Below are 27,426 nucleotides of genomic sequence, written 5' to 3'. Positions count from 1 at the left end.
GAGACTAAACCAATCGCATTTGCGTCTCGCACACTTACCGAGGCAGAGCGTAAATATGCGCAAATTGAGAAGGAATGTTTGGCCGGAGTGTGGGCATGCGAGAAATTCGACCGATACCTCATGGGAATTGGATCATTCGAACTGATTACGGACCATAAGCCGTTAGTACCGCTGATTAATACTCAAGATCTCAATAAAGCGCCATTGAGATGCCAGAGATTACTGATGATATTACGTAGGTACAATGTCGTAGCGAAACATGTTCCAGGAAAACAGCTCGTGGTTCCGGATACGCTTTCGAGGAGTCCTCTCAATATCAGTGATCAAAGCAATACTGTTGAAGATGTTACCGCATACGTAGCGTCCGTGGTCAATACGAAACCATTATCAGATAAGAAATTGGAAGAAATTCGTAACGAAACATCTTCAGATCCGATTCTACCTGACGTTGAGATACACTATGCAAAGTTGGCCGCAAAAAGAAAATTCATTGTATGCGGAGTTGAAACCATATTTCGCGCCAAGATTCGAATTCTCAGTGTCTGATGGTATACTGTTCTATAGAGACAGACTAGTGATTCCAGAATCCCTGAGAGCTGATGTACTCGCAGCGATACATACAGGCCATTTGAGACTGAACAAGTCAAGAGAGCGTGCAAAGTCATCAGTATGGTGGCCTGGATTATCAAGTGATTTGGAACATTTGATCAGGTGTTGCGAGTTTTGTAATACCAACCGTCCGTCACAGCGTAGTGAGTCACTTAAAACTACTCAGCTTCCTAGTCGTCCCTGGGTAAGGGTTGGAGCTGATCTTTGCGAATTACAGGGCAAAAATTACCTTGTAGTGATGGATTACTTTTCTCGGTATTTGGAGATTGCCTACCTGGACAATATCACAAGTAATCACGTAGTTGGCAAATTAAAGAATGTTTGCCAGATGGGGCATACCCGAGGAACTTGTTAGTGATAACGGTGGACAGTTCAGTTCGAAATCATTCAGACAGTTTTCGATTGATTATGGATTTCATCATACATTCTCCAGTCCTCATTATCCTCAAGCAAATGGAGAGGCAGAGAGTGCGGTTAAAGTAGCCAAACGAATACTCAAACAGCCGGATGTATTTCTAGCCCTAATGGCTTACCGCATTACCCCCGTACATGCGACAGGTACTAGTCCATCTGAACTCATCATGGGACGTAAAATCAGAACTACCGTTCCGATTTGTTCTGACCAACTAGAGCCTGGATGGCCGGACCTAGGAAAAGTTAGGGAAAAGGACAGACAATCCAAACACAGGATGCGTGTAAACTTCAATCGTATGCATGGAGCTCGCACTTTAAAACCACTTTACGTAGGTGACCGTGTTAGGGTGAAGACTGATAAAGAAAAGTCTTGGGATGAGGCAGGAATCGTCACATCTGCTGATTACGCGAACCGCTCATACTTTGTGAAAACTCTCAGTGGAGACCTCAGGAGAAATCGTAAGCACTTGCTTCATGTCAATGATGAAATGCAAGATTCATCTGTGCCAAGTGATTTTCAGTGTTCTTCCGCTATGGAACCGGAACCGGAAATTCCGATGGGGAACCAGAATTCAGAGGAATCGCTGTGTACCGAAACAACCACACCACTTACCAATGAAACTCCGAGTGTACCTGTTACGAACATTCCACAGAGTAGCACTCCACCAGCTACCGTAAGGCGTAGTGGTCGCGAAATAAAACGCCCCAAATACCTAAGTGACTATTTGCTGTGAATTTATTCATAAGTCATGTCAGACATTTTGAACAGTTTTGCTATTTTGCTATTCATTTACTTTAATGTACATGTACATGGTATTCATTTTTGCACATTTCACTGGAAGTGAATAGAGACATTACACAGTTGTATGTAATTATGTTATAAAGACAGTCAACTCTAATCATTATATAAAGATATTTTGATACATTGAAAAATTCAATTCCTATGCACTGTACATCTATTTTTGCTTCAACTATTCCTAATTTTGGTAAAGATAAATTTTTGAGATTTATAATCTTAAGGAAGGAGATGTTTATAATATATTAATAGCATAATACATTTAAAGATTATTTCCCAGTTTGAATTTCCCGCGATATTTCATGTGTGTATTGAACTATTCCCAGAATGCACTGTATTTTGTTTGACTGCCATCTTTATTAAACTTGTTAGACTGTTCACACGTGTTTCTCGATCTCCCGCACTAAACAGGGACCGCAGTACAAAACATGTTCATTTAGTACAGAGCGAATCTTCGGAGGACGAGTTCGCGTTTGCCGTGCACGACAAGTATACAAATGGCATGATAGACATTAATGTGGGCGGAGCTACAGTGCAAATGCTAATCGACTCTGGCGCTACCTGCAACATCGTAAACTCCGATATATGGAGCGTCATCCGCGCTAACAACGAGAATATGTCCCTATCGAGAAATACCAAAAGATTGTTTTCTTACGGATCAAAGGAACCACTACAAATACTAGGAACTTTTCAGACAGTTGCAAAGTATGGGTTACGTGAAACATCTGCAGAATTTGTTGTCGTTAAAGGTGATTATATTTCCTTACTAGGGAAGGATACAGCAGTCGAGCTAGGAGTTCTACGTATTGGAGTCGAGGGGTCAGACTTTTGTTCTGTTATAAGCGAAATAGATAAGATCGTTGCCTCAAGGAATACTGTTTTCGATGGAGTAGGGAAGCTTAAAAATTTTCAGCTTAGAATTCATGTTGACAAAACCGTGACTCCAGTAGCACAACCGCTACGACGCTTACCATTTAATGTAAGAAAAAGCGTGAACAAGAAGCTTGAGGAGCTGGAGAAGATGGACATAATTGAGAAGGTAAACAACCCCACGGCTTGGGTATCACCACTTGTCGTTGTGCCAAAGAAAAACGGGGAAATTCGAATTTGTGTCGATATGAGACGGGCCAATACTGCAGTTCAACGTGAACGATACCCGATCCCGACGGTGGACGAAATGCTGGAAGACATGAATGGCAGCAAGGTGTTCTCCAAGCTTGATTTACGTTGGGGATACCACCAGATAGAGCTGGACGAGGAATCAAGGGAGATAACTACGTTTGTGACACACGAGGGCCTCTATCGCTATAAGCGCCTCATGTTTGGAATTTCCTCAGCATCCGAAATCTACCAAAGGGTGATAGGGCAAGTCATTCAAGGAGTCCGAAATTTGTCTGATGACATAATTGTTTACGGAACAGACGAGGTGGACCATAACAGGAAGCTTACAAAAGTGCTTGACAGATTGGCAGAGAAGGGACTGACTCTAAATAGAGAAAAGTGCAAATTCGGTCTGTCGAAAATTGTATTCCTCGGACACGTGATTTCGTCAGAAGGAATCCGGCCTGACCAAGAAAAGGTCCAAGCAGTATCAGAGACCAGGACGCCGACGAATAGTTCTGAAATAAGGAGTTTTCTTGGACTAGCTAATTACTGCGGCCGTTTCATACCGAATTTTTCGACGATTGCAGCCCCACTACGCGAGCTAACAAGGAAGAGCACGCACTGGAGGTGGACGCAAAAACACCAGGATGCGTTTGACATGCTTAAAAAAGCCCTTGTAAGTGCTGAAGCACTAGCATACTACAACCCAAAAGCCGAGACGAGGATAATAGTGGATGCAAGTCCCGTAGGACTGGGAGCCATACTAGCACAGAAACAACCAGACGGATTCTTTAAACCAATTGCATATTCAAGTCGATCTCTAACCGATGTAGAGCAGAGATACTCACAGACTGAGCGCGAAGCGCTGGGTGTAGTGTTCGGTTGTGAAAAGTTCCACATGTACATATACGGACTAGAGTTCGAAATCTGGACTGATCATAAGCCACTGACCTACATTTACTCTCCAAAGTCAAAACCACCAGCCAGGATCGAGCGATGGATTTTGCGACTACAGCCTTATAAGTATAAGATCGTCTACATACCTGGACCAAAGAATGCTGCTGATGCTCTATCGAGATTGAGCCGAAATCGGGTTGGCCGAATACGCCACATTGCAGAGGAGTACGCGTATTTCATCGCAGAAAATGCTGTACCAAAAGCACTGACCATCCAAGAAGTTCGTCAGAAAACATCGGAGGACCCAGAACTCGCGGAGATTATGAGGAAGATCAAGACGGGGGACGGTCGTCTGAGTCCAAAATTTCGTACCGTGGAGGCGGAGCTTTCAGTCGTTGACGGAATAGTATTACGTGGATCGCGCATCATATTACCCAAGTGCCTCAGGAGGCAAACAATTTCCCTGGCCCACGAAGGACACCAGGGTATTGTCCGGACGAAACAGAGACTAAGAGAGAAGGTATGGTGGCCAGGTATCGATATAGAAGCCGAGCGATTTGTCAGAGCGTGTCATCAATGCCAACTTTTAACAAACAGCAATAGACCCGAACCAGTTCGAACAACTGTTTTACCTGACGGGCCATGGCAGGATCTGGCTATAGACCTTATGGGACCGTTTCCCTCTGGGGAATACCTATTAGTCGTTATAGACTATTTCTCCCGATTCCAGGAAGTAGCCATAATGAAGAAGATAACTAGTGAGAGGATCATTTTCCAACTTGAAAGTATGTTCGCAAGGCACGGCTTACCTTACAGCATGCGGAGTGATAATGGACCACAGTTTGTGTCGGAGGAGTTTAAGGGATACCTGGATTTAAATGGTATCAAACACATTCGGACCACTCCATACTGGCCGCAAGGGAATGGGGAAGTAGAAAGGCAAAACCGAACATTACTAAAAGCTATAAAGGCGGCAAACGCGGAACGTAAAGATTGGAGACGAGAATTACCAAAGTTCTTACTTGCGTATCGCACGACCCCGCATTCTACAACTGGAAAAAGCCCTGCAGAGTTGTTGTATAACCGGAAAATCCATACCAAGTTACCAGAGATGAGTAAAAGGATCGATCACCAAGAGTTACGAGAAACAGATGCGAGACAGAAATTAAAATTCAAAAGAAGGACGGACGAGAGGCGTGGCGCCGTAGAGTCCAAAGTTGAAATTGGCGACACAGTTGTACAACGTCAGCCTAAGCGCGATAAGCTGTCAACCGAGTTCGCGCCTGAAAAGTTTGTCGTGAGGGAGAAATGCAGGAATGCAGTGACACTCGAAGATGAAAATGGATCATCAGTAAAGCGAAACTGCACAGCTGTAAAGAAATTCATATCGAACCGCGAAAATGAAACAGAATCGCGTGACCCGGAAATTAGCGCAGAAGAATCCGGAGATGAATCTGATAAAGACCGTTCTGTCACAGATACCGGAAGACCATCCCGGGAACACAAGCCACCTGCGTATCTAAGAGACTATGTGACCACTTGAGGAAAAAAGGGACCTGACTTATTATAATTTTCTGACTTCTTAGATTAGTTATTAGATTATAATTTTGTTTTGATGTTATAAAAATGAGTTTGTTAGCATTTTAAAATTTAAATCAACAGGCTGTCATTTCTAAAATTTTAAAAATTTGCTTTTGTCTAAGGTGAAGAGGGATGTAATGTCTATATCTTAAATAGTTCATTCAGATTAAATGTTTTCCCACACTTAGGAGTGTGCTCTATCAGCGAAAGCTATATATTTAGTATTAAGTCAGTAATTGATGTTGACAGCCTCAGCCACGCGGTTTGTGAAATTGCTTAGTTATGTAGTTTAGAATTAAAGAATGGAATTGGACAGACGCGTTCCTCTTATGAGTGTCTAGAGCACGACAATTACGGACAGTACAAGTACCATACAGGAAGAAGAAGAAGAAGAAGAATGAGGGGTCTATTTAATATTGTGATTTTTCTATTACTGTTTATACGGTCTGTACAGGTGATGGACACGGATTTGGTTGATCCCTTCGGCTGCAATGAAACGCTGTTTAATACAAGCGCCTGTCATCAAGTATCCTACGATTATTACTGCACGCTTTCCAGATCTACCCAGGACTGGTTCCGTGAACTTTATAACGAGGCTCTAGCCGACGGTCCGCGTACCCGTAAGGAGATAAGAACACTGGATGATGCTGAGAGACAGGCGTATATTGATGCCGTAGTTGCTTTAAAGAACGACAAAGTAGGATATGATTTTACTTTGTATACAGAATTTATGATAAGAACACATGGAGTTTATTTTGTAAAATGGTTAAGCTGCAGTAAAGAGTTCTTGTATAAACTTTCTATCTTTGATATACATGTAGCGATAGATCCGAGCCGACTTTAAGGTGGCTCACTACACCCAGAAATAGTTTCTCAAATCAGTACGAATTAATTTAATTATAAAAGATATGATGATATACAAAAAGTATATATGCCAAAAAGACAAAAAATATATAAATTTGGATAAAAACATGATTTTCAAGAAAATTATTTCAATACATGCAAGGTGAAGATAACGAACAGTGATCAATCTCATAACTCCTAAAAGCAATACAAAATAGATAGTTGGGCAAACACGGACCCCTGGACACACCAGAGGTGGGACCAGGTGCCTAGGAGGAGTAAGCATCCCCTGTTGACCGGTCACACCCGCCGTGAGCCCAATATCCCTATCAGGCAAACGGATTTATCCGCAGTCAAATCAGTGTGCCAAGAACGGCTCAACAATCAGCATGAAACACGTCAGACAGCATATTACCCAATGCGAGGTTGTACTGACAAACTAGATCGTTATAACGACCATTGAATTTGCGAAATGCTGACTTCAATCGAGACTGTTGAAATCCCTGTACCATCAACTTGTTTGTCAGTAGCTTTCCTCGATTTAAAAACTGACTAAACCCAGAACAAGCTCTTGCATATCGAATCAGTTGAGATATATAAACACCATATGCAGGTGATAATGGAATATTGCTACATAAATGTGGGAAGTTGACGATGGAGAAGCTGAAATCATCCCGTTTGTCATACAGTTGAGTTGTCAGTTTGCCGTTAATGTCTACTTTCAATAAAATATCTAAGTATGAAGCAGAAGTGGACGACTTTGTGGTGTCCTTTATTTCGAGCTCACAGGGATATATCAAATCGACATATGAATGAAAGCTATTATATAAATAAAAGACTCTGGGGGATTTGAACTCGAGATCTGCGGTTCACCATCCCAATGCTTTTCTCTCTCTTTCCATCCCCATGCTTTAACCACTGAGCTACGATGATAGACAAACGAATCGATCGATGCAAATAATTTCACAAAACATATAAATCGCCATCTTGTGACGTGGTGTCATACAGAGTGTAAGCTTTAATATAGTGTACCGAGCTACCTTAAAAGGCATGGGAACGATTTAATCTGAAAATTATCAATTTTTTTTTCATTTTTACTGATTAGAATGCTTAAGAAAGGCATTTCAAATGGGCAACAAAATATTCAATGTCAGTTGTCAAGGTACATATGTAAATGGGAGATACAGAGCTCACAATTCTTTGTTTTTCATAGGTTAAATATACATATACTAGTAAAAGCTCCATTGGTTATTGCCACCTTGTACGATCCGGATGTTGACCACACAGCCGCCAAATTGAATATACGTGTCAAAATATAGTACATACTCCCAATCGCTGTTGAAACAACACAGAAAATAACATATTGATCAATCTAACAAAATTTAAAAGCTTAACAAATTAAAGAAAATGATAAGATACATTTTCTTTCAAAACATTTAACAAATATGAACTACTCCGCCAAATTATAATTGGGTTGTGAGAGGAACAATGACTCTTGGCGGTGTACAAAGGTGAACTGTCGTTTGGTCGCTCTAAAAATAGATTCAATAGCGATGGCCTTGTGTTTCGTCATTATATTCAGGGAAAGTGGTAACTGATTGATATAGTTGTGTTTGATTATCAAATAAAAACAACAACACTGATTTCTAAACTGTATTGGACATAATACAAATATTATATTACCGAATATTTCTGTATTCGGCCATCGATCGGCACATATCAATGGGGTCGTCGGTAACATAAGAAGCAGCATATCATATTGGAGGGAAGCGGGGCAGTTTCAATAAGATACAAAAAGAACTAAATATCTCTTACTGGAAAAATAAATAACCAAAAACAAAAAAATCTAGGAACTACATTTCAGATGCAAGAGACATCGAGATCGATTTTCATTTACAGTCTCGTGATTAGACCGTGTTTCATATGCCGAATTGTTGATAAGTTAATTGATAAGATAATAATCATAACCATACATATAGAAAAATCCAGTCTGACTCGAAACAATATTTTTGTTTCTTGGTAACCAAGGCTACAATTTGGGGTGAGAGGCCCAATTTTTTGAAGAACGGTTGCCTTAAAAGTAGACATGGTCTATTCAGCATAGGTGTAGTTTTGTACCCGGAATGCTTAGGATCTGGAGTGACGTTAATCTTTATTATGCACAATTAATGAATGTGTATATAAGGTCAATTACTGAAATACACGGAAAGTTATCGGTGTACAAGTTTGTCGTTGTCAAATGAAGCTTTGATTGACAGGCGGCTGAACCTTGTTCTGATTGTTTCTGATTCGTTATTTCCGTGAACCACAGGTTTATTGGATATACATAAATACAATTATTGATAAATACCCATAAAAGATTTAGTGGAGAGTGAGTAGACAACACTGTTAACGATACACAAATCAAATTAAATAATATCACACTAAATTAAAATTTCTTAGTTTTGTTGCATGTTGAAGAAATTTTCCAAAATTAATCAGTTCTCCAGTATTTTTTAAACTAAGTAACTTATCCTGGGGTTTGTATAATAAAATTTCTGAACATATTTTGTCTCAATTCATCATATAGATGACATTTTAGAATACATTGAAACTCCTCCTCTACATCATGAAAGGTTATCTAGATCTGCATGTTAGACTTTGAAATGACACGATTTATTCATAGTTCTGTGCTTGAAAACAAACTTATGATTATTAGAAAATCAAACCCAATTTGTGATACATCTATATATTTAAATTCAAAATTCATATTTTGAGGAGGTGATGGTGGCACACGTCAACATTAGAGAAGTATCACCCATCCACTTCCCTCACTGGTACAGTAACAGACGTGACTAAACCAAAGGACGGACTAAATTTCTTAGCCAACTTAAACAAATGAAACTGAATGTATTCTTGATTAGAAGTAGTAAATTTAGGTAAAGTTTAAAGGTTGAAGAGATAAAAAAGGGGGTGTAAGTTATCTTATAGCATCAGAGATAAAAATTTCTGTTGCGCTTCAAAATGGCGTGTTTAGTTTTCTATGCGCCTTGCTAGTATACTGTAAGTAGAAAACTAAAACAGGTGAAATTGAATGTATTATTGTTTAGAAATAATTCATCTAGGCTGAGTTTAAATGATGATGAGAAGTATTTAAAAACAATTATTTTGAGTAAATGATGCGCAGTTCAGTTCAATGTTACGGTAGAAAAATAGTAGCAATATAGTTTATGCACATGGATAAATAGTACCAAAATGTAAACATCAGATTTGTTGTATTGACAATGTCAATAGAATTCATAAATTTTGATTATGGTTGTCAAATTGATAGAAAATTAGTAACCGGTTACTCGGTTGTTTTTCCGATCGAGTACTCGGTCGTCATTCAAAATCTTAAACATAGTTGATACTACTTACATGTAATAGCGAGCGAAGCTCGCGTCGCGTAGCGACGCGACGAGCTCGCTCCAATGATTACGCAATTGAGTCACGTGGTTTGCTCTTCATCAACTGAAAAATGATGGGGACTACCCATAATGCCTCCGGAAAAATGTCGCTGTCACTGCGGTATACTTCATTGACAATCCCGTAATTAAAATAATTAGATTGTTTAGAAAGTACGATTAACGTTTTTAAATTCCAGACAAGCTTTCTCATAGCTTCAAACGTTTTGTTTTTGCTTGGTTTGAGAGAAGAAACAAGAGGCCCAAGGGCCTAGAATCGCTCTTCTGATAAATTGTACAACCCCACCATTTCTATTCTTAGCCTCTTAGTATTCTAAATCTTTAGTTAAATCCTAAGAATTAAAAAAAGTAGGTCAATGTGACCTACTTTTTGGTTTACACATTTTGAGAACCCAAGAAATATCAACTGACAAAGTTTGATGATTTTAAGCCAATTAGTATCTGAATATTGAAATATAGCTGACAAATTCCAATCGTAGGTCATGGTGACCTACTTTTTGGTCAGCGAACTCCGAACATGCAAGACCCATCAACTGACAAAGTTTGATGACTGTAGGTCAAATAGTATCTGAAATATATAAATATAGCCGTCAAATTCCAAAAGTACGTCAAGGTGACCTACTTTTTCGTCAACACCCTTCAAACATGCAAGACCCAACAACTGACAAAGTTTGATGACTGTAGGTCAAATAGTATCTGAATTATATAAATATAGCCGTCCAATTCCAAAAGTAGGTCAAGGTGACCTACTTTTTGGTCGACACCCTTTGAACATGCAAGACGCATCAATTGACAAAGTTTGATGACTGTAGGTCAAATAGTATCTGAAATATATAAATATAGCCGTCCAATTTCAAAAGTAGGTCAATGTGACCTACTTTTTGGTCGAAAACCTTCGAACATGCAAGACCCAACAACTGACAAAGTTTGATGACTGTAGGTCAAATAGTATCTGAAATATATAAATATAGCCGTCCAATTCCAAAAGTAGGTCAATGTGACCTACTTTTTGGTCGACACACTCCGTAGACTCAAGATGCATCAACTGTCAAAGTTTGATGATTGTAGGTCAATTAGTGACTGAAATATATAAATATAACTGTCAAATGCCAAAAGTAGGTCACAGTGACCTACTTTTTGGTCGATACACTCCGAAGACTTAAGATGCATCAACTGACAAAGTTTGATGATTGTAGGTCAAATAGTGTCTGAAATATAGTAATTTAGCTGTCAAATACCAAAAGTAGGTCACGGTGACCTACTTTTTGGTCGACACAAACCGAAAACTAAAGACGCATCAACTGACAAAGTTTGATGATCCTAGGTTTTACGGTGCCCAAAATATGCATCTAAAATTGAAAATGTGAAATTTGAATATCTGCAAAATTCAAAAAGTAGGTCACTGTGACCTACTTTTTTTATAAATATGTTTCAAGGCCTCAAGATGCATCAACTTACAAGATTTGATGATTCTAAACCTCTCGGTATTTGAAATAACAACTTCAAATATATCCATAAATGATAAGCCATAAAATTCAGAAAGTAGGTCACGGTGACCTATTTTTCAGTTGACGCATTTCAAGGTCCCATGATCCACCAACTGACAAGTTTTGATGATCATAGGCTTCAAAGTGTCCAAGATATGCATCAAAATTAATTTTAAAATAAATACCTACAAAATTCAAAAAGTAGGTCACCGTGACCTACTTTTGAAACAACTTGACACAAGGTCCTAAGATGCAGCAACTGTCAAAATTTGATGATCCTAGTCCTTATAATGACTAAAATATCAAAGATTTAAGGAAATATAAATTTGACCTTGAGACCACGCCCTTTGCCCCAGGGTAATGCCTTGAACAATTTTTAATCTACAACATATCCTCATCCTTATGTGTAAGTTTGGTGATAATCTGCCCAGTGGTTCTTGAGAAGAAGATTTTTTAGCAACCACTACTTTTGTTTGTATTTTCCTGATTATCTCCCCTTGTTAAAGGATCACATCCCTCTATTTAGTATGTATGAAAGCCCTTGGGCCAATGATACCCTGTAACAAATTTGAAAAAAATTGGCCAAGGGGTTCTTGAGTTATACCGAGCGAAGCTCGGACGGGCCGAAGGCCCGTCCGCGAAGCAAGGCTCTAAAGGTAACACGTATGTAAAAGAAAAAAGTCAAAATCAGCAAAAGAAAAAGAGACAATCTCTATATACGTTCACTGAAATTTTCGTGATCCATATGGGCGCCGCCATTTATTTTTTCATTACCTGCTTCAACAGTTATTCGTGTTTTATTTTTAATGCCAACAATAGAAGACTCTGACGTGCAATTCGTAATTTAAACACTCAGTTTGTTCAAAGTGAATAGTATAATTATCATTGTAACAGGTTTTAGCAAATAATTACATATAAAACCATAATACGACTAAATAGATGAACGAGTTCATGAGTTTCGTTAAATAAGAATATTTAAATTACAATTACATTTTTACCATTTTGAATTTATTGGTTAATTTTGTTTAGTTTTATAACGGCCTTTTTCATTGCATACGGAATGTATTATTGTTGTTTATAATTGTTTGCTTTGAAAAAGAGAAAAAGGTTTAGGCTAAATGTGACGTCACAATACACAGTTTACGTCACCTTGTGTTTTATTTCCCGCGTTCAATGAATAGGCGGATCCTGTAAAACTGTGTCCCCATATAAACCCCTTTAATATTGAGATGTTACTGGGTTTTTAGCGCAAGGAAAATTTCATTAAAAATATATTTTTTTAAATGAATCATAACCTACCATACTCAACTTTATGATTACCACTTGGGACACTCCAAATGACCATTACATGCTTCGCTCGGTCCAACGGTCACACCGTATACATATTAGCCCTTTTTCTAAAAAGTTTACGCACACCGCACAAATGGCCATAGTATTAGCTCTTTGAGCCTTCGGCTCAGAAGAGCTAAAAACATTGCAGCTAATATGACGTCACAATTTGTAACTGTTTACACCAAGCGCGTTATATTTCCCGCGTTAAATGAAGAGGCGGATAAAAGTCGTGTTGCAAGATGTTAATGGGCTTCGCTCGTCTCAACGATCACACCTTACAACATATTAGCGAGCGAAGCTCGCGTCGCGACGCGACGAGCTCGCTCCAATGATTACGCAATTGAGTCACGTGATTTGCTCTTCATCAGCTGAAAAATGATGGGGACTACCCATAATGCTTCCGGAAAAATGTCGCCGTCACTGCGGTATACCTCATTGACATCCCTGTAGATAAATCAAATAAATAGTTTAGAAATTACCACTAATGATTTAAAATTCCAAACAAGCTTTCCCATACCTTCGTACGTTTTGTTGTGGATAATTGCTTGATTTGAAAGAAAATCAATCGCAGTTAATGATGACGTCACAATGCATTGTTTATATCAACGTTATATTTCCCGCGTTAAAGGAATCGCCTAAAGTCGTATTGTAAGATAAATCAGATTGATTGTAAGAAGTAATGAATCTTCGCTCGTTTCAACGGTAACACCGTACACATATTAACACAGACTATATCCATCATCCTGCTGTTTATGTATTCGTAATTTCGGGATCTCGATCCCGACGTTAGATAAGAGTACAAAGGAAAAAAAATCATTTTTTTTAATGAATAGAAATGTACATGATTATAAAAATAAACATTCAGTTTTTATTTAGTCCAGCTTTGGTAACATAAGTATTACACGTATATACATTTCTGAATTTGTATGTTCGTCATCTTAGAGCTCTTTTTAACTAGAGTTTTTATTCAAGAAAATTATTTGATCTATACATGAGGAAGATAGCCAGCTTCGAAGTTTTGTAACAATTAGACCGGCAGATGAAAAAATGCGCTCGGATGGTACAGATGTTGCTGGGATCGCTAAGTGTCGGCGAGCTAATACAACAAGTCGCGGATACTTTGCCGAGTTGTCCTGCCACCAGTTTAATGGATCTTCCATTTCTTCGTTGTCAAAACAGGACAGGCCTTTAATTCAGGCTACATGTATACATTGTAGGTAATTGAGAGAACGGTACTTGAGATAACGTACGATGATCTGCGAAAATAGAATGAGTGAAACAAAACAAAAAATACAAGAAATAAACAATTTTCTTTTCAAGTACTCGGTTACTGATTTTAGTAATCGATACTCGGACCTTCCGACGAGTACTCGAGTAACCGATTACTCGTTGACAACCCTAAATTATATAGCCTTTGATATACTTTCCTGGTTTCTTTTTATGTATACCAAAATGTACAATGATAATTAAAAGAGCGAATGTGTCGTACATGTAAGTTTAGCTTAACTGGCCTATGGTGAATAACGAGAATCGGTAAATGTAAAGAAAGTAAACAAGGAAATGATAAATATGGTAAGCATTAGGATTTTTCAATTTATTAATCAGGTTGAAACAATCAACAAGAATGGTTCGGGGTTAAAATAGTACGCTCGAATGCGGGCAAACTTTAACTGAAGTAATTGTCATAAAGGATCCCCCCCCCCCCACACACACACTTTAGCTATAGGTTGTGGTTCCTAATCATCATCCCTCTCTTGAGAGAAAAATGATTTATCTATTATCCTTTTTGGTAAATATTGACACCGATATATCTCTAGTAAGTGTACAGTCGTTTTCCCTCGGATATTGGAAGATAAGTGAAGAAATCTAAGTTTAAATGGTCACCCTTAGCCTGAAAACTACAAAATTACTACCCAAGATGCGGTAGAAATTTGCATGGTTTTTTTTTTAATGAATTTCATCTACAGAACAAGAGTGTCCAGTCTTGCCTTTTGGATAGAATTTTCTTTACTACAAATACGACTTATAATAGAAAAGAGAAATATGCACAACCTTGTGCTCATTATAAACAACGACTTAAAACCGGTCATTTCATGAATATCGATTCAGATTTAACAAAAAACAGACAAATCCAATGTCAAAAGACGGCACAGCTCTTCATGTTCACGGACAACATGGCACGAGTGTTGTTTACTTAACAATAAAACTGTGAGTGCTATATCTCACTTGTAATTTAACAACTGATATTCAAATTTTGGTTAATTATTAGAAATATTTTAGTTTAGCACTGTAAACAATAAAAATGTAAAAATAAAATTAGAAAATTTTCTGCTCAAATCGTGTCCCTGTCCCTTTCATATTTGTAAATGCTAAGTAGTTTCGTTTTCTCCATAGACATTAAATTAGTGTAAATTTCAATCACAGAGCTAGATGGGATTGTTTCAAATTTAATATTACGAAAAATATTTACGAAAATGGTTTAGTATGTAAAATTTGGGTTAAACGAGATTGATGAAAATTTAAATATCTACAGGCAGGTCTGAGGGATTTAATTTTGTTCAGAAAAAATGGTTTAAAAGGTTATAAATTCATTATTATATGTTTCTTTTTTTTCTTCTTCTTCAGAGCGTGTGGCCAAACAAATATGACGCAATCGCAATGATCCACACCAACCGAACACTTTGTTCTGCTCATAAGGGAACCAACTTCTTGGGGTGGCACAGGGTCTACCTCTTAATGTAAGTTTCTGTTGGTTCATTATATCAATTTAAATTCTATTAAATACCTAATTTTGTGAGGATTTCGTTCAATGTCATCTACCATGTTTTACTGTTGAATTTTATACATGTATAGCAAATATATCAGTTTATATGTTCTGACATTTAACTTTCATAGATGTATAATTCTACAGATGAAGCATAGGCTTGATACTGTAATTGTTCATAAATTAAAATATATCCATAATTTTAACATCTCGCTACGTTATTTTTCTACTTAAATTCACTTGTGAACAATGAACCCCACTCGGATTACCTCGGTCGATTCCATCTAACTCTAGACGTAGGGTGCCGGAATCTGCCGAAGTTTGCCGAATGCAATGAACCCAAGAGAACACCAGAGATCAACACAATAACATGTATGTTATATACATACAGTGAACACTGCCTAATCGGACACCTGTGCAATTGTTTCACTACGCATTCCCATCCTTATTTTCATTGTAGTTACACTGTTTCTTTCGATACCCTATGTACTCTGACAAAAAATTGTCTCCCAGTGCATGTCAGATTACGCAGGTTTTACTGTATGTACACACACACACGTATGGTGAATACTATGAAGGGATATCAGTGCCACAATTCTATTTTAATATATTTCTATTTCTTATTTTCAATTCTAACTTTTTGTTGTTTTTCATTCTTATTTTAATATATTTATTCTAATTTCGTTTTTATATTCTTATTTTCGCAATTTTGTTTCAATGTTTTTATTTCTATTTCTTGACTTTAATTCTAACTTCCTGTTTTCTCAATTTTATTTTATTTTTACAAGATATAAAATTAGAAAGTTATAATTAGAATTTTAGAATATCCAACTTAGAATTCGAAAGTTGGAATACGAAAGTGCATGGGGACAAAAGTGTAAGAATTTTTAAAAACACTATAGAGATGAGAAGTTAAAATAAGAAGTTAGAATAAGTAACCCGGATGGAATCGTGTTGATATATTAAGACGCCAGAGGGCTCTACTAGCGCAATTACAGATGAACACTTGTTGTAAGCGGTATTCTCTCGAGATTTTAAAGGCATAGGGTCTGAGATATTTGTAAAATTTTGCATGTTCCAAAAAGGTGATAAAATTAAAGATCATAACTAGAAAATCACAAAAAGTTCTATAGAATGTTTACAAACACATTGGATATGATAGTAATAACAAAATAATTCTCAGTTCTCATTTGCCTACACTGGTACCCTGTTGACTTCACATCTCTTATGTTTGTGTGTAACCACCAATTAGCGGGGTACCAGTTTAATATATTGTCCTCCAGACAATATTTTATAAAGGGCTAAAACGTCAAAATGACTTCAATTTCAAAGTGCTGTAGCTATATATAACTCATAATTAATTCTACAAATTTGTTTTTTGGAGTTCTTGCAAAATATTGTGATGTCGAGGTACCAGTTTAATATATTGTCCTCCAGACAACATTTTATAAAGGGCTAAAACGTCAAAATGACTTCAATTTCAAAGTGCTGCAGCTATATATAACTCATAATTAATTCTACAAATTTTGTTTTTTGGAGTTCTTCTTGCAAAATATTGTGATGTCATTTTTGAGATAAAAGATATACCCTAATATGCCTTTAAGTACTTGGGTGACACGTCATCAATAAACAATATATTTCCGGAATCATTATTAACGTCTTAAAATAGGGGGGAAATAATATCATAATAGTCATTTCCATTAGCTCTAAAATACCTCTCATATCCAATTACATTACGAACTTTATGAAGTACAACTGGAGTGAAATTACACGTTATTTGGTTTTATCTTTTTACATTACAATGTTGTATAAGAAAGACTGAACTTCATTTGTATTTCACGTAATAATCAGAAAGAGTATCAGAAACATAGCGCGGTATTTGTAAAGAGGGAGAAGTTGTCTAAAATTCTTGATAATGAAGGGAGTGTTGGGCTTTGTCCTTCAATTCATCCGTTCATACGATTGCGGAATTGCGAGGTCAAAGGCAGTATTAATTTCACTCCTTCGTCATCGCGTTTTCGCTCATTCGGCCTCGCTACTTTGCTGGGTCGTAATTGTACCTTCATCCTATAGCTCTCACAGCTTCAACTAATCCTTCGCATCTTATCTCGATAGGCGAAGGAACGAGTGGGGTTATCATAGCACCACAGGATATGATTAACTTTTATAGAAGCATAGAGTTATTTAATGAGGTAATGAAGTAAACAGAAAGTGTTCCCTATCGTTTTTAAGACCTTTCAAAGTGTAATAATTGACCAGTAGTATACAACAACATGTACTGACTTGGCCCGAGTACAACGTTATTTTGTTCGGCCACACAGCTAAAGCAATATTTATTGCGTTTGATCTTAGCACCGAGAGGAACAGTACTAGAACTTAAACAACATTTTGTTTCAGTCACCCAGAAAACTGAAGCACAAGTTGCATCTTTCTATCCTTAAGCTGAATGAGCAATTCCTTTGGATTCTACTGCAGAGGAACCATACTATTGTTTGTTTTGTTCGATCCTAGAGCTGAATAAGTTGTTTCGTGTGATCATAAGTCATTCCGTTCAATCTCAGAGCTGAACAAGATGTTGTTTCTTTCGATCTAAGAGCTGAATTAAAAAGTGTTTGTTCGAATCAAGAGCTTTGGCAACAGTTGAGTTCTTTACTAAAACCCAACTATTTTTCTCAGAGTTAACTGTGTAACCGCCTGGATATCAAATGTTGATGTGGAGTTCAGTTCTAAATACAAGCGATTACATACAAACTTTAATATCACAAGATGTAACAAGAAAAAATAAATCATTCATTAATAATGATGCATAACATTATGATTTATTCCGGCAGATTTGAAGCAGCTCTTCGTCAGAAAAACAGAAATGTGACCTTACCTTACTGGGTCTCTGTCATAGACAATTACATGGACAATCACCCGATACCAAATAATTCTGTCATTTTCACAGACGCATTTCTTGGAAATAGCGACGGAATTGTACGAACAGGACCCTTTAAACACTGGAAAGATCTTGAGAACTGTACCCTTCAAAGAGAACTGAATTCCAATAATTCCATGCCATTAATATCGCCAAAAATAATTGATATGATCCAAAATAACTTATCAGTACATCACATGAAACAGATAGTTTACGACGAAAATGACGATTGGACTACTCTTGAAGGACAGCACAACCACGCCCACGACTGGGTGGGTGGTATGATGCATATTTTGGACTTTGCGCCCCAGGACCCTGTCTTCGTTCTACATCACGCGTTCGTTGATTATATATGGACAAAATTTATCAGAAAACAACACAATTTGAATGTGCATGAAGAATATGAAAGTGTCGGCCAAGATGTAAAACGACATTATCCTAACCGAACAATGGACTGTTTCTATTGGCTGAAAAACGTCGACGGTCTTGATCCGAAACTGGCGGCGAACGTCATTTACGAAGATTCTCCAGCATGTCCGGACTGCGGTCATTCCAAATACCTGAAATGTGATGCCACTTTCAATATATGCATCCCTGATGACAAAACAGAATCAGCGGTCTCAAATCAAGTCTCCTGGTCGTTGAGGATACTATTTATATTGTTCAGAGTTATGATGGTTTGTTTTGAACTTAGAGAGTGTCATTTGTTTTGCGGGGATTGCACTGGATGTCGTGATATGTCATATGATGCAATATAAAATATCTTTCTTAGAATAAAATATTACTTATACTTACACTCATATTCCTTGCTATGTCAATTAAATTTTATTGATTAATTGACTGATTGATTTAAAAAAAAATCTATTCTGTAATATGAAAAGGTGACGGAAACAAATAGTGATCAATCTCATAACCTACAGAAGATACAAAATTATGAATAACACAAACGGATCTCTGAATATACCAGAGCTTGGGTAAGGTGCCTTGGAGGAGTAAGCATACTCTGTCGACCGGTCACCCCCACCGTGGGCCATATGTCTTGAGGTATACAGAGTAATCGGTAGTCAAAATCAATGTGTAAAGAACAACCTTACAATTCGTATGAAACATATCAGACCCACCCAATTGCATTGGTAAATTAGATCGTTATAACCATAGAATTTGCAAAATGCTGACTTTGAAAGAGACTTTTGAAACCCTTGTAACGTTAACTCATTTGACAATTGCCTGCTTTGATTCAAGAACTGATCATACGCAAAACAAGCTTTTGCGTATCGAATCAATTGAGAGGCAAACATAATATGCAGGTAAGAAGGAATATTACTACATAAATATCAGGAGTTGACGATAGAGAAGCTGCGCAGTACAGTTAAGGTGGCCAATGGAAAGAAATACGCACGCCAACTCGGGATGCCCGCTTACATTTTCAACTCGTATATTTCATAAAGCTTTCCAATTTTGCTAATGATATTTTTCTAAATGCAAAGTAGAATCCATTAGTAATTGATTATCAACTTTAATACCAGTGTTAATTGATTAATTGTTCTTAATTCCGACTCCTTTTTATTAGGGGGTAAAAGATATGTTCCTTGAAACCAGGCTTTAAAACGTCATACATTTCAAAATGCTTATTGATATAAAAAAAATAACAATTTAATTTGTCAAATTACTTTATATTGTTGAGTAAAATTGTTAATCTTCATTTCTCACACTTTAACCTCATTTGTAATTAATCACAGAATGAACATTTTCTCTGTAAACATATGCCCTCCCCCGTGAAACAACAAAAGTTTTGGTTTAAATCATCTTCGCTAGCCAAGGGTTTACGATCCGCTCCACTACTCTGGGTTTAAATTTGCTAAATGACAATTTATAACACCTGCAAAAAAGGAATATGTTTCACGCGGGGGGGGGGGGGGGGGGGGGGGGGTAGATTCCTATAGCGAAATGCGTTTTTTATATTTCTAACTTTGAAATTTCATATGAATATCTATATCGACATAAAAAGCATTTGAAAATGATAACTTTGAAACGGCGAAACAATGCTATCGTTCGCAGTTCTTTTTCCGATTGATTGATACGATTAATATACAAAAATAGCGAAACAGACGCGACCATTTCATATTCAGTTTCAATGAATTTAAAAGAGCAATGAGTCGGTTTTCATTAATCAATATTCCGTGACGATACGATTTTTGCATATTTTTCTTTTACTTGCAAATATAGAGGGAGAACCACTGGGCCAAGAAAGTACAAATTTACACGAAAGCTTCCTGACACAGTGCAGATTCAAGTTTGTTAAATTCATGACCCCAGGGGAGTAGGATGGCGCCACAATAGGGGATCAAAGTTTTACATATAAATATATAGGGAAAATCTTGTATATAATATAATTGTTGCATATCGAGAATTTTCCACTCATATGGAGACGTCACCATTGCCGATGAATGGCTGAAAATTTTGGCCTATCCTCGGCGCTTACGTCCTTTGAACAGGGAGGGATCTTTATCGTACCACACCTGCTGTGACACGGGTCCTCATCCGAAGGACCGCCCCAATCAGTCGCCTCTAACGACAAGCATTAAGGGATAATGAGGACCTATTATAACCCGGATCCCCATGGGATTCTTTTTTCGAAAATATGCAATTGTTAAACATCATTTAGTAACACGGATGGAGCATGGAGCTTACGGCCTTTGAGCAGGGAGGGATCTTTATCGTGCCACACCTGCTGTAACTCGGGACCTCGGTTTTTGCGGTCTCATTCGAAGAACCGCCCCATTAAGTCGCCTCTTACGACAAGCATGGGGTACTTAGGGCATATTCTTACCCGGATCCCCACGGGAGACTAAAATACATATTCAGGATGATTAGATTTAGACTGATCACATGATTCGGTGGCACGTGGTTTAGCAAAGATACATGTACCTGCGATATTGACCAAAAAGACATACGTACGTCTTAAATGCTTCCATAATCCGACTTATCTCGCTATGAGTTAAGTCTTGGTATTGAAATGAACAGATCAAGTATTTGTTGTTCAGACAAAGAAACATAACTCTTGCAATCAATTGAATTGCACGGTTTTAATACCTATTATAACACTCTCCCTTTCTAATCCCTGTGTATATATATAGTGCGCAAGCGCTAATTGCTAGTCCTTCAAATTGAACCGATCTGGAATTCGAATTCAACACCATCACCCCGTCCTCGACTGACTTCCCATATATTTTGGTATAGTAAAAACATATCTAAACTGCGAAAATGTTGCTACGTACCAAGCGCCCATCTAAACCGCCTAACGCCAGACCGGCACAACATCTACAAGTAGCTCTTCGGTCACTGCCCACACAGAATCTGACCCCTGCGATTCCAATCCAGATTCAGCCCCGTCCGACATCAAGTCAATCCCAAGAGGAAAACCAGATAGAGGACACGCCTATCATTCAATCACAATGCAGCCTAATCGCGGAAACCACTGCATCCACACAGCCACGACCAGCAGCTGCGACACCCTTCATAACAGGTGTACATTCCCTTATAAGCATTACTGATGAGCTTGGGGTTCACGTCCCTCAAGCCATCAAAGAAAAAATTTCGATTCAATATGTCGATTTGTCAAAACTCATGTATTCTCAATCACACAACAACCATGATATGCACAAGTTTTCAATCATAGAGGGTCAATTTGTTGTCGAACCCAAGATCAAACATAACAAAATGACATCCAGGGCATCTTAAAATATATGCATACCATACGCATCGCACATGGTCGTAACACTAATTGTAACTGGCTCGAGTACGATAGGTAGTTCAGGCTAAAAATCTCAAAAAATCCCTCTGTCTCAATCGGTTCCATTGATGCTGAGTTATGGCTCATGTATATGCAGTCCTAGGTTTCCTACCCTTTAAATCAGTCAAAAACCGCCGACATATTGGTGCATTGAAATATTGATTGATTGATTCAAAATATTGAGTGAATTATTGATTCATTCACCTCAAGTGTTGCGATTATGATTTTAAAGGCTCATGCCTTAAACCACTCAGCAAAAACTTATCAAAAAGGCATAAACTCTTTTCAGAACTTTCGTACCAAATATAAAAATTGAAGTTATCTTGGCCCCCACCAGTTGACCAGTTTATTAACTATATTGCTTTCTTGAGTGCCAACAAAGTATCGTTTTCAACCGCTAGGTGTTACCTAAGTGGCATTAGTTACAAAATTCAGTTAGAGGGTGGTATTGACAATACTAGGGCATTCATAGTAAGGAAAATGCTTGAGGGATTTCATAAGCTGAACCCAGTAAAGGATACCCGTTCCCCTATCACTCTTCGTATACTGAACCAGAATAGCTATCCTGCCATTAGTTTGTTCAGCTCATACGAACCTGTCATATTTTCCACCGCTTTTTGCATTGTTGCGGGTTGGCGAAATTACCTTCACTAGTCATGCCACTCCTACACTATTGTATCAATAGGCGATGTACATATTTCGTTGTTTATAACAGCCTCAAAAACAGATCAACACAATAAGGGTTCTAGGTTGCACATTCCACTGAACTCCCAAACAGATTCATTGTTCAAGCACTTGCACAACTATTTGTACATCAGACCGCAATCACATGGCCCATTTTTCTGCCACCTTCATGCCAAACCGCTCACTAGATATCAATTTACATCATTATTGCACAGGTCTATTGAATTCATCGGTCTAGATACTTCTACATTTAAATCTCATTCATTCAGATTAGGCGGGGCTACCCATTTGTGTTTACAAGGAATCCGCGAAGACGAAATTAAGGCTAGAGGCAGATAGAAATGTGACGCATTTAATTCCTATATCAGAGCCTAAAGTTTACATTTTTAAGTATACCGGCAACATTTCCTGTTCTAATTGAGAACCCAAGTTCGTAGGTTCCCGTACTATTGTCTGGATCTTTGGCTCTGGAACCATTATCCATTATCCTGCCCGCCACGCAGAAAAGCATTTCGGAAACCCGGATATGAATCTACTACAGCACAATATTTAAGTTTATTTTGGTCCGGTAAGAGTGGCATGATGTGGGAGGAGGTGGAGCCAACGGTTAAAAGTATTGTCGACAAAAGGGGCAAGCCTGATGTTATATTAATTCATTGTGGGGGTAACAGTATTCGTACAACGCCATTGGCTAGATTGCAAAAATTTCTGAAATTAACTATTGCCTATTCACAAACTTTTCTTCCATAAAAACCGGTTCATATCGTCCGAGATTCTCCTCAGGCGTTACTATACATATACGTTCTCAAATATTGCAGCAGACAACGCACGTAAGCGAATCAACAAATCTTTAGCTCCATTTGTAACAGCACGCAATGGCGAATACATAAAATACCCAGGTCTTCAACAATGCTCTTCCAAGTTTTACAGAGACGTTACGCATTTTTCGTGATATTGCTCAGGCTAGGTTTTTAAACACCATCCGGTATGGATTGCTCAGCATCGTCCAAAGAAACGCTAGAATATTTCCTTAACCACACTGTTATTTGATAAGCAGTCTCCCTGTCATGGCTCGAGCAAAATTTTGCCCGCTTGTGGCGGATGTCTTCATCTACGTTAACATTTCTTATACATTCATGAAGACATATGGACGAATTTTGCCAAGCCTGCCACATATTTTGTTTGATTCCAGACCCGTGGCCAATAATTTGGCTTATTGACATTGAATGATTGATTGATTGACATATTGAAAATACATACTGATATATCTTCACCTGTCATTGATTGATTGACACATTGGTGATTATTGAGTGAATTATTGATTGACTGACTGACTTGAAACATGGATGGACTATTAATGCTACAACATAATTATCCAAAAGTCGTTGTAGATCATGTATTTCATTATTTGATATACATACTGATGTTTTGTATTGATGTGAACATTGTCGTTGAATTGGAAATATGTTTTTATTAAATAAAGCCATGACAAAGACTGCCAATACGTGTTATCGTTCTGTTCTATTGAAATAACAGGTGTACAAGGTCTGAAGGATGTCAGATAAATGCTGTAAGAGGACTTGATTATCGAAATATGTATCGTCTACTGAGTATTCAAGACATGCACAAAAAAAAAAATGAAAAAAAAAATGACAAAGACCAACTACATGTAAATTTTTCGAAAAATGTCTGATCACTTTTAAAAAGGCACATGCACATCTTCAATGTTTCCATAATATAAGTGTACAAAGTTTGAGGAACGTCAAGTCGGAAGTGTGAGAGAAGTGTGACACAAAGTAGGTACCCTATTACAGAGACACCTCCCACCCCCACCCGCCGTCATTCACCATTTTATAAGTTATGTGCACATTGTGCAACCCGGCCAAAAAAGCATCACCTTATCATGAAACATATCCACACAAGGCAGTTGAGGCGTTCCACAATTTCATACCGGTCGCAGTAGCTCAGTGATAGAATGTTCGCTTCGTGGCCGGTAGGTCATGAGTTCGAGCCCGCTCGTGCCATAGCAGTGTCAAACGTATGACGTAAACATAGGTAGTGACTGCTCCTTCGCCAAACTCTTGACTTTTATTAAACCAGAAGTGATAAAAGTATTAGATAGGTTACATGAGGAATATGTTTTGGTTTTAGCTGACAAAGCTTTTAACAACATTGTCTTTGTAAGGCTCATTATTACAACTGTATTTTAAACAAACTTGGCATCAATTTCACTTTTGGTAATCGTACTTATACTCCAACTGCCCTTTCAAAAGATGAAATTCTTCAAAACCATGCTTCAGTTTTAGACACATTTAATATCCCAGTCAATGGGTCGAATGAATATGAGTTACCGTACCTATACTGGATTCCTAAACTACATAAAACCCTAACAAACAAAGATACATTGCTGGATCCAGTAAGTGCTCTACCAGGCCCCTATCTTTGCTACTCAGGAAAATATTTACAGCTGTTAAGGAGAAACTTCAAACTCTCTGTGTGACTACATATGCAAGAAGTGGTGTTAATCAAATGTGGATTCTAAAAAAATTCTGAAGAACTTTTAGTACACTTGAAATCGCAAAACTTTCCCCAAATCAATAGCATCAACACCTATGACTTTTCAACACTTTACACGACACTTCCTCACGATAAATTAAAGACTAGACTTTTTGACATCATACACAATTGCTTCTTCAACAAAAATGGAAAACGGAAATATTCATATCTATAGTGATCAGTCATCGAAAAATTACTTTGTTAAACACCACTCTGATTCCACGCACAAGTACTCTGAAGTTGAAATAAAACAATATGCTAGAGTTCCTCATTGACAATATCTTCGTGGTCTTTGGTGATCAGGTCTTCCAACAGTCTGTTGGAATTCCCATGGGCACGAATTGTGCTTCTTTGTTAGCTGATCTGTTTTTATATTCATATGAGGCAGAATTTATTTAAAAACTTCTACGTGAGAAGAAAAAATCTTTCGCTGTGGCCTTCATTTCGACATTTAGAAATATCGACAACGTTTTGTCTATTGACAAGAATATTTTCATCCATATTTCGATTCGATATATCCCTGTGAGCTCGACATGAAAGACACCACAGAGTCGTCCACTTCTGCTTCATACTTAGATATTTTATTGAAATTAGACATTAACGGCAAATTGACAACTCAACTGTATGACAAACTGGATGATTTCAGCTTCTCCATCGTCAACTTCCCATATCTATGTAGCAACATTCCATTATCAGCAGCATATGGTGTTTATATCTCTCAACTGATTCGATACACAAGAGCTTGTTCTGTGTATGGTCAGTTTTTAAGTCGAGATAAGCTACTGACAAACAAGTTGATGGTACAGGGGTTTCAGCAGTCTCAATTGAAGTCAGCATTTCGCAAATTCTATGGTCGTTATAGCGATCTAGTTCGTCAATACAACCTATCATTGGGTCAAATGCTGTCTGACGTGTTTCATACTGATTGTTAGGTCATTCTTGGCACACTGATTTTGACCGCGGATAACTACGTTTACCATATTAGGATATAGGGGTTTCAGAGGGTGTGACCGGTCGACAGGGAATGCTTACTCATTCTAGGCACCTGATCCTAACTCTTGTCTGTCCAGGGGTCCGTGGTTGCCCAACTATCTATTTTGTATTGCTTGTGGTAGTTATGAGATCGATCACTGTTCGTTATCTTCACCTTTCATTTAGATGCGAGAATCACGGGTCTTTCGGATAAAAACAACAACAACAACAACAACAACAACAAATGAAGGTCCCGTGTCGGGACAGGCGTTGGCATGTTAAAGAGCCCTCGCTGCTACAACTCCGAGTGCTAAACATGGGTCTAAATTTGTGGTACTTCACCTACAGTCGGTGACGTATCAATACGAGTGAAAAATTCTCGACGGGACGTAAAACAAATAAACAACACCAGTTGATAATCCCAATTCTTCAATCTTGAATCGGCTGTGGCAATGATCAAATATACTAGTACATAGCAAGGATACCATTCATTTCTGATATATGTATAAGACAAATCACAAGTATGAAATTATTGTATAAATACGTGTAATCCAATCGTTACGTTTATGTTGGAATGAGAGCGAAAAGCCATACAAAAACATTGTTTAAAATTCTAATGAATAATAATAATAATGATAAACATTAATCTAATCAGTTTGTTTCCATAGAAAGTTCATGTAAAATAGACTTAACGTCACAAGGAATGGATGATATGAATAGTTTGTAAATGAAATACAAATCTCAATCTTGCTGTAGTTGGATACTCTTAAGGAGTGGCAAAGTCTGAAAGCGGATCAAACAATCTGATCTAAATCATATTGATTCCACACACGGAAAAAAGGTGTGTGTCCCCAAAGACATCTTATTTATCATTTCTTTTTGGGGGGGGGGGGGTGTCTTTTTCAACACAGTAGCTGAGATATGGACCAGTAGGCTACAAAAATTATTCATTACTTCAAATGCATGCATGTTATGTGTATAATATTTATTTAGTGTAAACTTACCTAGAATTCCACCCACTCCTAATTCCATGAAATACTCGTCTCGGATGACTTCTATTGTGTTTGGACAATCATATATCTTTAGAAGCGACACCAGACATTTAAATTTTAAACAGAAAATGTTTGTATATTTATTACTGTGTCATCTACAACCACACATTCTTTTAAAGATTTCCTACCGATTACTCAAATTGTCACTTGAGGAAAATAAGCCAGATTACATGAATCTACAT

At 37.7% G+C, this 27,426-nt stretch overlaps 3 protein-coding genes across 3 annotated transcripts; all 3 read left to right on the top strand.

Moving 5' to 3' along the window:
* Positions 1-926: 926 nt before the first annotated feature.
* On the top strand, positions 927-1,757 carry LOC130050545 (uncharacterized protein K02A2.6-like). Its single transcript, XM_056150758.1, has one exon. The coding sequence runs from the start codon at positions 927-929 to the stop codon at positions 1,755-1,757; it is 831 nt and encodes a 276-aa protein (XP_056006733.1).
* A 564-nt stretch (positions 1,758-2,321) lies between these two features.
* LOC125660117 (uncharacterized protein K02A2.6-like) lies at positions 2,322-5,363 on the top strand. The gene has a single exon (XM_048891957.2). It carries the CDS (start codon positions 2,322-2,324, stop codon positions 5,361-5,363), a length of 3,042 nt encoding a protein of 1,013 aa, XP_048747914.2.
* A 435-nt stretch (positions 5,364-5,798) lies between these two features.
* LOC125658192 (tyrosinase-like protein 2) lies at positions 5,799-18,992 on the top strand. The gene is made up of 3 exons (XM_048889359.2): positions 5,799-6,098; positions 15,132-15,244; positions 18,102-18,992. Exons 1-3 carry the CDS (start codon positions 5,799-5,801, stop codon positions 18,943-18,945), a joined length of 1,257 nt encoding a protein of 418 aa, XP_048745316.2. The 3' UTR covers positions 18,946-18,992.
* Positions 18,993-27,426: the final 8,434 nt, after the last annotated feature.

This window comes from Ostrea edulis, chromosome 9 (genome assembly GCF_947568905.1).
Source record: "Ostrea edulis chromosome 9, xbOstEdul1.1, whole genome shotgun sequence".
NCBI classification, from domain to species: domain Eukaryota; kingdom Metazoa; phylum Mollusca; class Bivalvia; order Ostreida; family Ostreidae; genus Ostrea; species Ostrea edulis.
This window is presented reverse-complemented; position numbering and strand designations above follow the sequence as displayed.

Bases quoted from the DNA above. Each gene is read 5' to 3' on its own strand.
- LOC125658192 (XM_048889359.2), top strand. From the start codon at position 5,799: ATGAGGGGTCTATTTAATATTGTGATTTTTCTATTACTGTTTATACGG. The intron at 6,099-15,131 runs GTAGGATATGAT...CTTCTTCTTCAG, and splicing joins TTGCTTTAAAGAACGACAAA to AGCGTGTGGCCAAACAAATA. The intron at 15,245-18,101 runs GTAAGTTTCTGT...TTATTCCGGCAG, and splicing joins CACAGGGTCTACCTCTTAAT to ATTTGAAGCAGCTCTTCGTC.
- LOC125660117 (XM_048891957.2), top strand. From the start codon at position 2,322: ATGATAGACATTAATGTGGGCGGAGCTACAGTGCAAATGCTAATCGAC.
- LOC130050545 (XM_056150758.1), top strand. From the start codon at position 927: ATGTTTGCCAGATGGGGCATACCCGAGGAACTTGTTAGTGATAACGGT.